This window comes from Castanea sativa, chromosome 10 (genome assembly GCF_040712315.1).
Source record: "Castanea sativa cultivar Marrone di Chiusa Pesio chromosome 10, ASM4071231v1".
Classification (NCBI taxonomy): domain Eukaryota; kingdom Viridiplantae; phylum Streptophyta; class Magnoliopsida; order Fagales; family Fagaceae; genus Castanea; species Castanea sativa.
Window position 1 is genome coordinate 227643 of NC_134022.1, and position 14741 is coordinate 242383.

Consider the following 14741-nt stretch of genomic DNA (forward strand, 5'->3'; position numbering starts at 1 on the left):
TTCAATCATAAAATTGCGTCTTTGGTTCTACTTCTATACTATGTGCCAAGAGGCCAACTGGATCAGATTGTAACAGGAGAAACGGTTAGGTTGCCCAAATAGATTTTTTCTCCTATATTTTTTTCCCTATAGATAAATTGGTCAATGTTTATTTAACTTGAGCTCCAGGCTACTTGAAAAAACTCAAAGAATATTATGTTATCTTGGTGTACATAGGTTTTAATGAAGCTAGTTGTAGACTCGCGCGTTGCGTATGATAATTTTTTAGATAAAATACTATTTTAATCCCTAGACATTATAAAGAGTTTTTTTTTTATAAATATTTTTATCATATTTTTCATAATCTTGTCTATAACATTTTTTAATATTATCATATATTTATTGGTTGATGATTTGTATAAAATAGACATTAAATGAGAGGTAGAACTATTCAATAATTTTTTTAAGTCATGGTGTATGAAGATTATGATTATATATATATATATATATATATATATATATATATATATATATATATATATATATATATAAAATTTCCCTAGTTAGAGTTTGATTAGTTTTAAGTTTAAATTTTGTATTATTATTGTGGGGAGTAAAGGGATCTGAGCAAGTATTTGAGCCTTAGGCTTTATTGACGGGTGCCAAGCCGTTTTTGACTAAAGGCCTCTAAGATTGTAAGTCGGCCCACAGGACGAAGGTCCGAGGATTCGTCCGAGGACTAATCTCCCCTCGGAAAGACCCGCGATGACCCTGGGATTCGCCAAGAATATTATAGGCAGTGAGAAAGAAATATCTCAGAAAAAGGCTGCTACCTCTATATTAAAGACTCTGCACCTACCTCCCTGGCCGCATTAATGGGGAAGTGACCCCTGAACAGTAGAATTGACCTTCTTGCCATTGTTTAAAGACTTCAGGAAGGTGGTGGAAAGTGGAAGGGAGGATTGAAGAGTAAGATTTGTGTGACACGTGGATAAAGAGGGAAGAAAAAGAAGTATTTAAGAGGGGAAGAGAGTAAAGAAAAGGGGAGCTAGCTAGAGAAGCAGGAAGAACTGTAATCTTTGAAAGAGCAAGAGAGATAATACATAAATCGTCCTCGGTTTACGTCCGAGGAAGTTCCTTTGTCATACTTGTTTATTGTTTACAAATACTGTAACATTCTAGTCTGTTTATCAAGCTTCCAACACCACTAAACTAGATTTCGAATCCACACTCTACAAATTTCATTGTTTAAGGCTCATTGGGCCTGAGCCCACGTTTGTTTTTTGGTCCAGGCACAATCGTGCACTTACAATTATATTTAATTGTTGATTTTATTGCACTATAAAGTTTTTAATGTCCTCTATATAGCAATCTCTATTTATATCTTACTCCTCCTTACCACCTTTTTATTTTTCAAATAACAGTTATTAATTGACGTTTGATTTCATTTCTTTTTTTTCTTCCTTCATTTATTTTTTATTACTTTGTATGTTCCCTTGCTAGTTGTAAATTTTATGGTTATCAATAAGAAATAGATATCATGGATGGCTTAAATTGTTATAGATATAGTAACGTTAGTAGTATGTCAAAGGTTTTTTTTTTTTTTTCCCTTCTGATTTTTCAAGAAAATATGAAAGACATTTCTCTAGTTTGGTCTCAATCAATTAAGATATCCATAATATATTAACAGAAAATTTTTTTAACGTATGAAGTGGTTAGGTTAGTGGTATGTCAAAGGTTTTATAAAAAAAAATTTTAAAAAATTCCATGGAAATGTAAAAGGCCTTTTTAAAAAAAAAGAAATTGTGACTTTTTGAATTGTAGAAATATGATTTTTTTTTTTTTTATTACCTTGTTTATAGATTTCATTATTAAGTTATAGACATCTAAATGAAAGTAGATGAATATACAAATGCAAAAGTATATGTAAAGTTACAACCACACAAGATAAATATGTATAGATATATATATATATATATATATATATATATATATATATATATATATATATATATATATTTTATTATTATTCATGAATCATTATTTCGTTGTTTACTTATGAATATCTAAATTAAAATTTTTTTTGGAAAAAAAATTCTAAATTAAAATAGATGAATGTGTAAAATTTTTTTAGTAGATTGTAATATAAAACAATTTTTTTCTCAACATTTTATATAACTTTTCCCATAAGATCAATATTGTTGGCATCCTTTAAAGAAGATACATAATATTTTTGAGAACAAGAAGCAGAGACAATGCTAACACATAATATAAAATTATTAATTTTGTGTGATTTGAATATGTGGCTAAAAAAATATTATTGTATCTATGATAAAAGTTTTTATCTAAATGATATATAGTAGTTCATATTTTTTTAGACTTAATTAAAAAAGTTAATTCTCAATCGCCTTTTTAAGTCTACAAATTGCTCAATCTATGGGCCTAGTCACATTCAAAGGGTGCTATCTAAATTATAAATTATATGCACACAAATATATTGATTCCCCCAACGTATGGTAAAGGAAGGCAGGCTTGTGTCTAGTCATTTTCTTGATTTGTGTCACATAATTTAACATTATGGAGGATGTGACTGGATTTAAATGTTGAATAAAATAAGATGAGAGGAAAAAAAAATAAAAATAAACTATATAGCAATAAATATCAAATTATCCAAGTCATTCTATGTAATATAATTTCATTATATTATTATATACTATATGCATAATTCTGTAGGATAATATTTAATCAAAGAGAATATAAAAGATAACAACTTAAAACACAAAAATAAATTGCATCAACCCAAAGTAGAATTCTAATTAACATAAAAATTCATCCACCTAAAGAATTGATGCAATGAAAAAAAAAATCAAACAAAAAATGGAAAACAAATTAAGAGAGAGAGAGAGAGAGAGAGAGAGAGAGAGAGAGAGAGAGAAGTAACTTTTTTTGTGTAAGAAAACTATGCATAGAATGAAAAGGAAAATGTCAAATTTATGGTAAGATGTTGAGAATAAGAAGAGTCAAAATAAAAAAAAGACAAAAAGATAGAGAAAGAATGATATTAAGGCAGAAAGTAGTGGGGAGATGAAGAGGTAAAAGGGAGGGAGAGTTTTGAAAAATTAATAATAAAAATAATGGTTAAAAGATATTTTAATTTTTAAATAATGGAGTTTTTAAGTCATGATAAAATGTTTAAAATATATATATATATAACAAAAATTGGAAAAAAAAAATGATAACGTAGCTGCTGATGTGACTCAATATGAGCGTAGCAATATTAAATACTACGCTTCAACTTTTAATAATATATAGATATAGATTACCTGACAACTTACTATAGATTGCTATGCACCTTCTTTCCAACTACTTGCAAACAAGTCAACTTTGTCAAATCTCTTCTAGTATTGATTTTGATTTATAAAGTCTTGAGACCATCATAGTAGCCAAAATAAAGGCAGAAAGTACAAGGGCTAAGCGCACAAATTTATCATTTGGCAATAAATTTTATCATTATGTGAGGAAAGTCTCCATTAATGATCATCCAATCATATCATTATCAACCTGCTTGCCAAGAACTGTAGCCCTAGGATAAATCATGACTTTATCAACTCTTCTCAATCACTAACAAATTCATTACACGCATTTTGAAACTTCACAGTGCCTTCATATTCAAGAATGATTTGGAGTTCTCATGTTGCACACGCAAAGACAAACTGTAATGGAATATCCCATGGCACTAACTAGAAAAACTTCAACATGTTATTGTATGTATCACTCTGACTTTGTGTACATGGAATTAGTAAACAAGACCATTAGTCGTGTACTTGGCGTATCCTCCCACATCTAATGATTTGGAGTCCTCATGTTGCACACGCAAAGACAAACTGTAATGGAATATCCCATGGCACCAACTAGAAAAACTTCAACATGTTATTGTATATATCACTCTGACTTTGTGTAAATGGAATTAGTAAACAAGACCATTAGTCGTGTACTTGCGTATCCTCTCACATCTAATGGTTCAAAATTTCTAATGGTAGTGAAGGACGAATTAATCAAAGGAAAAAATATATCATGTGAAGGTGTTAGGAAAGTTCTTTAACAAAATAATAATAATAATAATAATGGGAAAAAAAAAAGCATTTCTATATTTAATGCTCAATAGGGTGGGTTTAAATTTGCTCAAATGAAAAGTTTCTTGTGCCGAATAAGAAATTTGAGTTCAAACCTCTTATTCAATTAATAGGATAAGAGAAAAGAAAAAGTATTCAATGATCTAACTGAAGACTTTTTCAATCATAACTTAGAACTATCTTTTCTATACTCAAGACTAAAAAATGTTAATTTCAGTTAGCTCAACTGGCAATGTTTCTTGTGTTGAATAAGTAATTTGGGTTCAAACCCACCTACACTCAAAGTCAATTGGTGTCATGGCCTGATAATAAAAAATCATTATGAAATGAATATCATGAGAGAGAGAGAGAGAGAGATAGCGAAGCTAAGGGGTGAGAGAGAGGGGGCGACTAACCCCCCTGACTATGTGAAAAAGTTCAATGGGTATCTCTAGGTTAGAGATTTTTGCCCTTCCCAAGATTAGAAACAAAAAAGTACCTTCTATAGTCTTATTCTAACTTTACACCATACAAATAAAAACAAAATAGAAGTAAAACAAAAAGGGTCATGCTTGTAGGTGCCCTTAAAGCAATGGTTAACAATTCATTTTAGAAAAGTTTTGATACCACTTTTATGAGAAATGAAAAAAGTTGTCAAAAAAATTTTTTCTTTTCTTTCCCCATAAAAATTTCTTTAAATGAGTTACTAGCCATAGCGCTAAGGCATCCGTTAGCATTTCTCAAACAAAAAACAATAGCCTCTCGCATCCAATAAAATGCCATAAAATTTTCATTCTTTTTAAACTTTTAGCTAGACTGAAACTCCAAAGTGTGTTTGGCTTCAACTTCAGTTTTTAGCTTTAATGTACAGCTTTTTATAACCTCATTATTTTCTCACTTTTTTCACTTTTTCTTACTTTTTTTTTTAAGTACAAGTACACTTTAACACACTTTTAGCAAAACTATTTCAACAATATTCAAATAAGTTGTTTCCAAACGAACACTAAGTCCATTCATGCCGCTTCTTCTTTTCTTCTCTCTTTTTTTTTTTTTTTCTTTTTTTTTCCCCTTATCCAAATTTATTTAGCTTTTCTAAAGTATTCACACCACTCTTTTTTTTTCCCCACTTATTCAAACCCTTTTTTTTTACTCACTAAAACTTAGTCCATGTGACTCAAAAACAAAAACAAAACCTAAACAAAATAATATTAATAATAAAAAAAGGAGTACATACTTGTGCAACCAAAACCATACAGTCTCTCCCATAAAAAAAAAAAGTTTCAAAATTTGAATTCTTTCTATAAGCCCAAAATTTTAATATTTATTAAAATAGAGAAAGAAAGGTTGAAAAGCAATTAAGACGGTAATTTCGTATATTCTTTTACTCTTAACACCTTTGGACTGGATTCTTTTCTCAAGTTATTTTAAGTAATCAAATTATATTTATAAACTTTATGTCTTTAGATTAATCTCTTACTCTGATTGTTAGTAATTATAAATTAGTTGTTTTTGTTTCTTTGTTTTAATATAAGAAATATGTATTTGTAGTTTTTTTAATAAGTACATATTTGTAGTTAAGTGAGATTATAAAGAATTCCAAACGTAATAATAAATCTGGATCGAATTCTAAACACGCAGCGGTTTCAAAATATAAAAAAACACTGAGGTCTATTGATTAAACAAAACTAGGTATGAAAAATTAATTATAGTTTGTTTGCATTAGATTTTGCATGACAAATATAGTTGTTTGTAAATAAAATATCAATTAATATTATTTAGTTATATATATATATATATATATATATATATATCTCACAGATTATAGATGTACATTTTGCTTCCAATAATTGAGAATTTTCAAGAATATGCTAAAAACATACATTGTTAACAACTTATAATCATTGACCAGACTGATACTTTAATTAGATTAACTGATCAGTTTAGTTTTGGCCATAATAATAATGCAAACAGTCTATTGTAACAGCTAAAAGATGACTAAAATTCCAGTATGCGTGTATGATGTAGAATTTGGTCAATTACTCCTTTATAATAACTAGTAAGTTGCCAGTGCAATACACATATAATGTTGTAATATTTTATACAAAATGATTTAGGAGAATGTTATACATATATATTATAGCATAATTGTTATAGAACTTTATTAGTACTGAGTTCATCATAAGAAGCAACAATTATAAATTTCTCACATATCTATTATAGTTATTCAATTTAAGTAACAAGAATTGGAGGAACAAAAACAAATTTAAGTAATAAGAAATTCAAAAACAAAATTGGAGGAATAGAGTACAATAAAATTTGATAAAGAATTTGTCTTTCTCTTTTTCCTTAATTCTAAAACGAAATACATATCTCAAAAATTCACAATCAATTACAGCTTTTACAAAACCCACAAATTCACAACGTCCAACCTTAAAACAAAATCATAATTGTCATTGTCATTCAATATAAAATACAATCCCCATTTCTTGGTTGTAGCCAATTCATATGGGTTAGGATTAGATGGACTTATTATGACGCCGGACCCACAGATACACCTAGCGTATAAGACATCACAACCACCACACTAGTGAATTTAAGAGTACACAACACACAAATAAACAAACATATAGTAATATTCTAAATTATAAAACATTGGAGATGGATTACTAGCCAACGCTTAAACTGTAAGTTTAAACCCAGCATCTACCACCAAATTATGGCCAGTGACAAATTGGGAATCCTCAGAAGCAAGAAACACCACAGAGTCCGCCACATTTTTCAAGTACGAACATGACTCTTGCATCTTACCTACCTCCTCATCATTTTCCAACCTCATCGTGTCCTTCACTAATGGCGTCCCAGCTAACCCTGGTGAAACACAATTCACATGTATCCCATATGAACCCACCTGCAGGCTCGCTGACCTCACCAACCCTAAAACTGCATGCTTCGACATAGTATAGTCAACAATGCCATAGGAACCAACACTTGCCGACACGCTCGCTGTGCAAATTATGCTCCTTCATGTGCCCTTCCACCATTGCCTTCACCGTGTGCTTCACACACACCACCATCCCGCGGGCGTTCACCGCCATGAGCTTGTCATAAGCGAACAAGTCTATGTCGAACACGCTTTGCTCGCGCGTGTAGGTCGCTCGACCAATGCCCGCATTGCTGAACATGATGTCGAGGTACTTATTGACTGTCGAGTCTACCAACGTTCTCACCAACGTTCTCACCTGTTGAGGAAAAATTATGACTTGCATTTAATAAATTGAATAGTGAAGTAGAAGAATAGCGGGAAGACATTTAAATAGATAGAAATCGCCGGCAAGCATCCAATTTGCTCTTGGCAATGAATGAAAAATTTGTTAGCTGATTTATGGTTTCTGCATGATTATTATGATATACTAGATTATACAAGAGTTAATTATAAATTTGTATATTCATATGAAAGAGAATATGTTTAAAACATGAAAGACCAACCACAAAACCAAAATTATCACATCCAAGTTCATATGAAAATATGGAAGTTTATGAAGAAGTTCATGAAGATCTCATTATAGTAAAGGATCATGAAATTGAGATTGTGGAGGAGATTAAAGACGATCCTATTATAGAGAAAGATCTTGAAGTCGAGATGGTAGAGACCATCAAGTTGATTTCTCCACTCAAGTTTCTTTTATATTGGCGGGAGACACCAAACCAAAGTCTATTGATTTTATTGGGATTAAAAGATTTGATTCAATCATCAACTCTTATTCAATGAATTTTGTCAATTGCATGAAGATTGAAGAAAAAGAATTTCAAATTACTCAATTGATGACTTTCAAGTTTGGCAAGAAGACAAAGAATATGAAGTGTTCAAAGTATTTATTTTCTTGGCATAGAAGATTTCATATCTCAATTATTAACTTGGAGACGAGTTGTTTTCAAGTTGAAGGCCTTGATGTAGGACAAAATCTACAATTAAATTTTTATAATTTCATTAATTTTGGTATTTTTATGTAATTATCGTTATTTTAGGTTTAGGTTATTATTTCCTTGTTTTTTAGGTGTTTTAATACTCTTTAGGTCAAATTTGGTTCTTATTATGGTTAGGTATTAATTAAGATTTGTTTTAGAATCTATTTTCTTGTCTGTCATGTTTTATGAAGCATTTAAATAGGTCTCCTCTGTAAAAAAAAATTGAAATAATTGAGATTGAGTTTAATAAAATTACGAGTTTTTTTCTTAATTTTGTGATGGATCTAGACTCTTTATCCTTGTATTCAAGGACCCTCATGGATTCGAGACTATTCTTCAAAAGCAAACGTGTTTTGTCTTTTGCTGCTTTCCGCCCGCATCAGAATTTGAAGAGAAGTTTTGTCCTTTGTATTTATATCTACGATTTTTAAAGTTTATAAGCAAAATGCTTTTCGCTAGATTATTTGGCAGAACATGCTAGTCTGTTGTAATTTGAAAAACAAATAGTGAGATCGATTGATCTGTCATATAACTACTTTAAAACTTGAAGAATTTCATAGAAAATTTCAAATTTAGATATTTTATTTTTTATTATTATTATTATTTAAAACTAGTATGTAACTCATGCTACCACACGAGAATGGATATAATTTAATAAAATAATGGAAATAAATATATTACATTTTATTATTTAAGTGATACTATTGGTTTTTTTATTATTATTATTAATCATGAGTTTAGTCATGTTTAAAAGACTTAGTTTATTCATATTTAATAAAACTTAGCATTATGTAATTTTTTAACAAATATTTTTATCATACAAAATTCTAATGAAAGAATGCTACATAGATGTAAGCGCACAATTGTATCTGGACCCAAAAGCAGGTGATGGGCTCAGGCCCACTGAGCCTTATATAATTAAATTTGTAGAGTATGGATTTGAAACCTAGGTTTGGGATGTTGGAAGTTCAATTAACAGGCTAGAGTGCCACAATCGGTGCAAATGATAAACAAGTATAACAAAAAGACCTCCTCGGACATAAGCCGAGAACGATTTGTATAAATTTTCTCCTTCTATGCCAAAGCTTACAATTCTTAGTTCTTTTTTAGCTAAAGGGTCGGTCCCCTTCTCTTCCCTCTCTCGTTTCCTTATATACTTCTTCTCCTTCATTGATTTATCCACGTGTCATATTAATCTTCCCCCCTAGATACTTGTCCCATTGACCACCTTCTTGAAGTCTTCAAACAATAGCAGGAAGGTTGAATTCTACTGTTCAGAGGTCATTTTCTCATTAATGCGGCTAGGGAGGTAGATGCAGGGCCTTTAATGTGGTGGTAGCAGCTTTTTCCTCAAATATTTCTCACACATCCTTGATCTAAAGGGTGCTTGGGTCACCCTTTTACCCATAAGTTTTTCCAAAATCCTGCCTCTAACCCATTTAGCAAATCCCAGGGTCATTACCGAGCTTGTCCGAGGAAACACTCCTCTTCGGACAACTTCTTGGACCTCCACAGTGCGGACTGACTTGTGGGCCTAGAGACGCTGACCAAAACAAACTAGTACCAGCCAATTAGGCCCAAAACCCAAATGTTCATTCAAGAGCTTTTACCCCCCCACAATAGACATATATATTCAAGGTTGATTCATACACGGTACATATAGCTATGATTAAGTTGCTTTATCACAAACCATTTTTAGCAAAATATTTTAATCAATTAAATGTGAATCTCATAACGTTCAATAAAATAACGTGAATCTCATAAAAAAATTAATCAATTAAAAATCACTAAAATTATGAGCATAAAACGTAAAGACAAATAAATAGGATAAGAACTAATTCCTTAAAAGAAAACTTACAGTAAGTTGAGAAAACTACACAAATAATCTTTGATGTTTGAAGAATAATGGGATTACAACTTCCTTTCGAAATTGGGTAGAGACTCGTTCTGATAACATGTTATGAAAAAGAAAAGAAACATGCAACATCAATGATAGGAAAACAAAACAATTTTATAATTAAACAATACAAATTATTGACAAAAAGGAAAGAAAGTATAGGCGGATGAAAGAAAAAAAAAACATGCAACATCAATCATAGAAAAACCACAAAATTATATAATTAAAAAATAAAAAATTTACACAAAACAGAACGACAGTATAGGCAAATGAAAGAAAGTAGCAATCAAACCTTAGGAATGGTTGGAATTCATTTTGCAGAGCATAAACTAGGACCATGAAAATTGTAAAGACAAGTACAATCGGAATATTTAGAGAACCTCTTCTTAGATAAGATACAGAAATACTCAAATACATGCATCATTGATACCGAGAGATTCTTTTGAAATTCCATAGCATTGATTGAAGAAGATGGGAGTTGTATATTAAGGTGCCTGAATCGGTGTGGAATATAGAGGTGAACTTGAAAATACGTAAGTGTGGAAAAGGGAGGTGAACCTAAAAATACACGGGTGTGGAAAAAAAAAAAAAAGCACATCAAAATTACAACAAATGGAGGAAAATTATACTCCAATTTCATATTTACATTGACACGTGGCACAATATAGATTAGAATTCTAATTTAGAATTGCAATTGGAATTTCTCTCCGCTTCACCTATTATATATATATATATATATATATATATATAGATTATGATTGCAACTTCAATAATTGTTGTTGCAAACAAGAAGTTGAACCAGCAACATTTATTGATAGAATTCTCAGAACTAGTCACCAGGACACGGGTTCATGATACATTACAATTCTTCAAGAAGGAAAACAAGTAGCAGAAGCTCATTCATGATAATTAGGCAAAATCTACGTAGTCATATGTAATACAACATAATAAAATGTTAAAAGCACAGCAAGCAGAAATTATTATTTCCAATAAGGTGGAAGTTCATGGCTCCTTGTGACTGCTGAGGTTGAACCCTCTCCCTCTATTGATGTATATAGTGAGAATACATCCCAACCACCATCTCTCCAATAGGTAGAGTTAATTTCAGGTACATGTTCAACCTTCCAATAATCCCCACCATCTATGTCTGGACGAATTGTCATGATTATCTCATTAGGCATATCGTAAAACTCCAGCGATTTCAGCTTGCTTAGGCGTTCAATACCTGATGGCAGGCTGTGCAACAATTCACAGCGCTGGAGGATTAGTTTTTCAAGGAAAGGCATTGCTCCATTCTCAACTATTACCATCTTCAGTCCATCCAATTTATCAAGGCATAAAACCTTAAGCCTCTGAAATCCACCAGCCTTAAAATGCAATATCTCTCCCTCATAAACCTGCAGAAATTCAAGATGTACCAAATTGGGCAAATCTTGAAGATATTCAAGTGGATCATCCCTTAACTGACTCCACTTTAAAGATATCTTGGCCAGACTATGAAGAGAAGATATCCAGTGTGGTAACTTCTCCAAACGTCCTGACAAGTATAGCCGCTGAAGAAATTGTGGAGGGCAATGTAGGCTTTCAAGATTAAGGACCTCGTTCTCTTCTATAGAAGTTATAGACAAAGCACGGAGCCTTTTTAGCATTTCAATGGAAGTGCACAGAGCACTCCCGTGTTCTCTTCTGAACTTTACAATGCCTAGCCTCCGCAGTTGATCCAGCTTTCCAAGTTCCCCCAATATAACAGGATCAGCCTCTATAAAGCAGAGCTTTTGCAAGGAATGGAGACATCCTATTTGTGCCATGGCCTTGAAGCCATATTTGGAATTTATTTGTGCATAAGATTGTATTTCATACCGATACACCAGTAGGTGCCGAAGTTTCTGAAGCTTCAAGATCTCAACAGGCAATTCAGTGATGCATGTGTGTTTAAGATCCAATGTCTCTAGGTACCGAAGATTCCCAATTCCGGGTGGAATTACTTTTATTTTTGTGCTCCTCAAGCTTAGATATTTCAAAAGGAACAACTTGATGATCTCTTTTGGAAATACCTCTATAGGTGCACCTTGCAAATCTAAGACATTAAGAAGCTTAAACTCAAGGGGAAATGAAAGGGGTTTTAAAGACTCAGACAGTGAATCTACCCTCCAAAACATGTGCAAAGAACGAAGATGAGAGATGCTCTGGCTTTGTAGTACATCTGGCATGGTTTTATGTACTGACAAACGACGAACTTTTTCAGGCCACTCTGTGTTTTGTCCCCGAGCTATTGTTACAAAGTTTTGTTCTCTTACCTTATTAATGATCATTTCACGTAGCAGGTCATGGACGCGGCATGTTTTGATCCTCCCTTCACTAGTTGTTCCAGCCACTTGGATCAGGCTTCTGTTCAAGAGCTCGTTGAGGTAGCCTTCTGCAACTTCTTCCAAAGTCATGCCTTTTTTTGTTCTCACAAATCCTTCTGCTATCCATAATCGTATTAGCCTCATTTGGTCAATGACATGATTTTTAGGAAAGATGCTTAAGTACAGAAAACAAGGCTTGAGATGGTAAGGTAAATCATTATAACTGAGTGATAATATCTTGTCCATACTATTGAGTCTAGCATTTTCCTTAAGTTCATCACCAAGACTACGTTTAATCATATCCCATTCATCTACCCTGTCCTTGGTTGCCAAAACACCACTGATTGCCACAATTGCAAGTGGCAATCCTTCACATTTTTTGAGGATACTTTCTGTGAGATTATTCAAATAAGGGGGGCAAGAGTTTTCTCCGAAAGTCTTCTTGCAAAATAAAGTCCGAGACTCTTCAAGAGGTAAAGGGTTCAAAGAATAGATGTTACCATGGAATTCCTGGACAGAGGCAGAGGCTATGTCAGAATGGCGTGTTGTGAGCATTACTCGGCTGCTGTTGCTGCTTGGCAATGCATATTTGACTGCATCCCACTCATCCATATGCCACAAGTCATCTAATGCAATCAGGTACCTCTTATACTGCAAAAAGCTTTTGATTGTTGTCCTCAGCTGATCGTTGGTCATGCTGTCCAGTTCTTGAGGAACTGGTTTCCTCTTCACCCGGTAGAGTTGCCGAAGCATGTGTTTTAGTAGCTCTTCCATCTTAAGAGATTGAGAAACAGTTATCCAAGCACGGTATTTGAATTGTAGCTTCACTTGTGCATCATCATAGACTTTCTTTGCCAAGGTGGTCTTGCCCGACCCCCCCATTCCAACCACGGAAACCACTTCTCGTCCAGTATCATCCTGGATTAACCAGCTGACCAGCTGTTTTTTGGGATTTTCGATGCCCACTAGATCAGCTTCTTCTATCAGAAGAGCATTCTGTCGATGGTCATCCCGTGTCTGAAGAGGAATCTTGGCATCGATAGTTTCGCTCCGGAATCTCTCGTGTCCATCTGAGATACTTTGGATTCTGGAATTGATGCGTTCTATTTCTGCAGCGAAGTGATGGCGAGCAAATAATTTCTTTATTGTGGAAAGTTTTCTTGTAAGAAAATCACGAGATTCATGGTCAGGATGATGCGTGAGAAGCCTGAATTCATCAAGAGCATCTTCAATATCATAAGCCACATCTCTTAGTTGCTTAATCCACACGTCGTCAACTCCAGGACTCCTGTCTTCTATTTCGTCTGCAGCAGTTAGTAAGGCGTTGATGTACTCCAGTTTGTCTCTGATCCACACAGCTTCTTCCTTCACCCCCCTCAACTGTTGCACCTCTTCTTGAATTAAGGTGGTCAACTTGTCCATTACAAAATTTACCACAATTTCAGCCATTGTGTGTGTTACTCCAAAGAAAGAAGGATTACTTTTTTCTTTTCTTTTTCTTTGGTTGAAAACGAGGCTGAATGGAAATGATCTTTCTGTGAGTTTTGATTACCTGTTCTTACTCCAAAAATCAAGACTGGCTTTTTCTTTCTCAAACAAGGCTAATTGGATATGAAATTTCTATCTGATTTTTTTTTTTTTTCCTTCGGTGGAAAATAAGGCTAATTGGAGATGAGGTTTCTTTCTGAATGTTGAGCTGCAGTTCTTATATAATATAATTCAATCATAAAATTGCGTCTTTGGTTCTATACTACGTGCCAAGAGGCCAACTGGATCAGATTGTAACAGGAGAAACGGTCAAGTTGCCCAAATAGAATAAACTGGTCAATGTTTATTTAATTGGAGCTCCAGGCTACTTGAAAAAACTCATAAAGAATAATGTTATCTTGGTGTACGTAGGTTTCAATGAAATTACCTGACAACTTACTTATTTTATTATATGTTTCCTTGGTGAATTGCCATGCACCTTCTTTCCAACTACTTGCAAACAAGTCAACTTTGGCAAATCTCTTCTAGTATTGATTTTGATTAATGAAGTCTTGAGACTATCTTGGTAGCCAAATTAAAGGCAGAAAGTACAAGGGCTAAGCGCACAAATTAATCATTTGGCAATAAATTTTATCATTATGTGAGGAAAGTCTCCAATGATAATCCAATCATATCATTATCAACCTGCTTGCCAAGAACCGTAGCCGTGTGATAAATCATGACTATATCAACCCTTCTCAATCACTAACAAATTCATTAAGCGTGTATTTTGAAACTTCATAGTGCCTTCATATTCAAGAATGATTTGGAGTTCTCATGCTGCACACGCAAAGACAAACTGTAGTGGAATATCCCATGGCACCAACTAGAAAAACTTCAACATCATTAGTCGTGAACTTGCGTATCCTCTCATATCTAATGGTTCAATGTTTCTAATGCTGGTGAAGGAAA

General features: G+C 32.9%; 1 protein-coding gene and 1 pseudogene across 1 annotated transcript; both read right to left on the bottom strand.

Moving 5' to 3' along the window:
* Positions 1–6684: 6684 nt before the first annotated feature.
* On the bottom strand, positions 6685–7357 carry LOC142613442 ((+)-cis,trans-nepetalactol synthase NEPS1-like; annotated as a pseudogene).
* A 3528-nt stretch (positions 7358–10885) lies between these two features.
* LOC142614042 (disease resistance protein RPM1-like) lies at positions 10886–13993 on the bottom strand. Its single transcript, XM_075786567.1, has one exon. The coding sequence runs from the start codon at positions 13749–13751 to the stop codon at positions 10935–10937; it is 2817 nt and encodes a 938-aa protein (XP_075642682.1). The 5' UTR covers positions 13752–13993; the 3' UTR covers positions 10886–10934.
* Between the last annotated feature and the right edge of the window lie 748 nt (positions 13994–14741).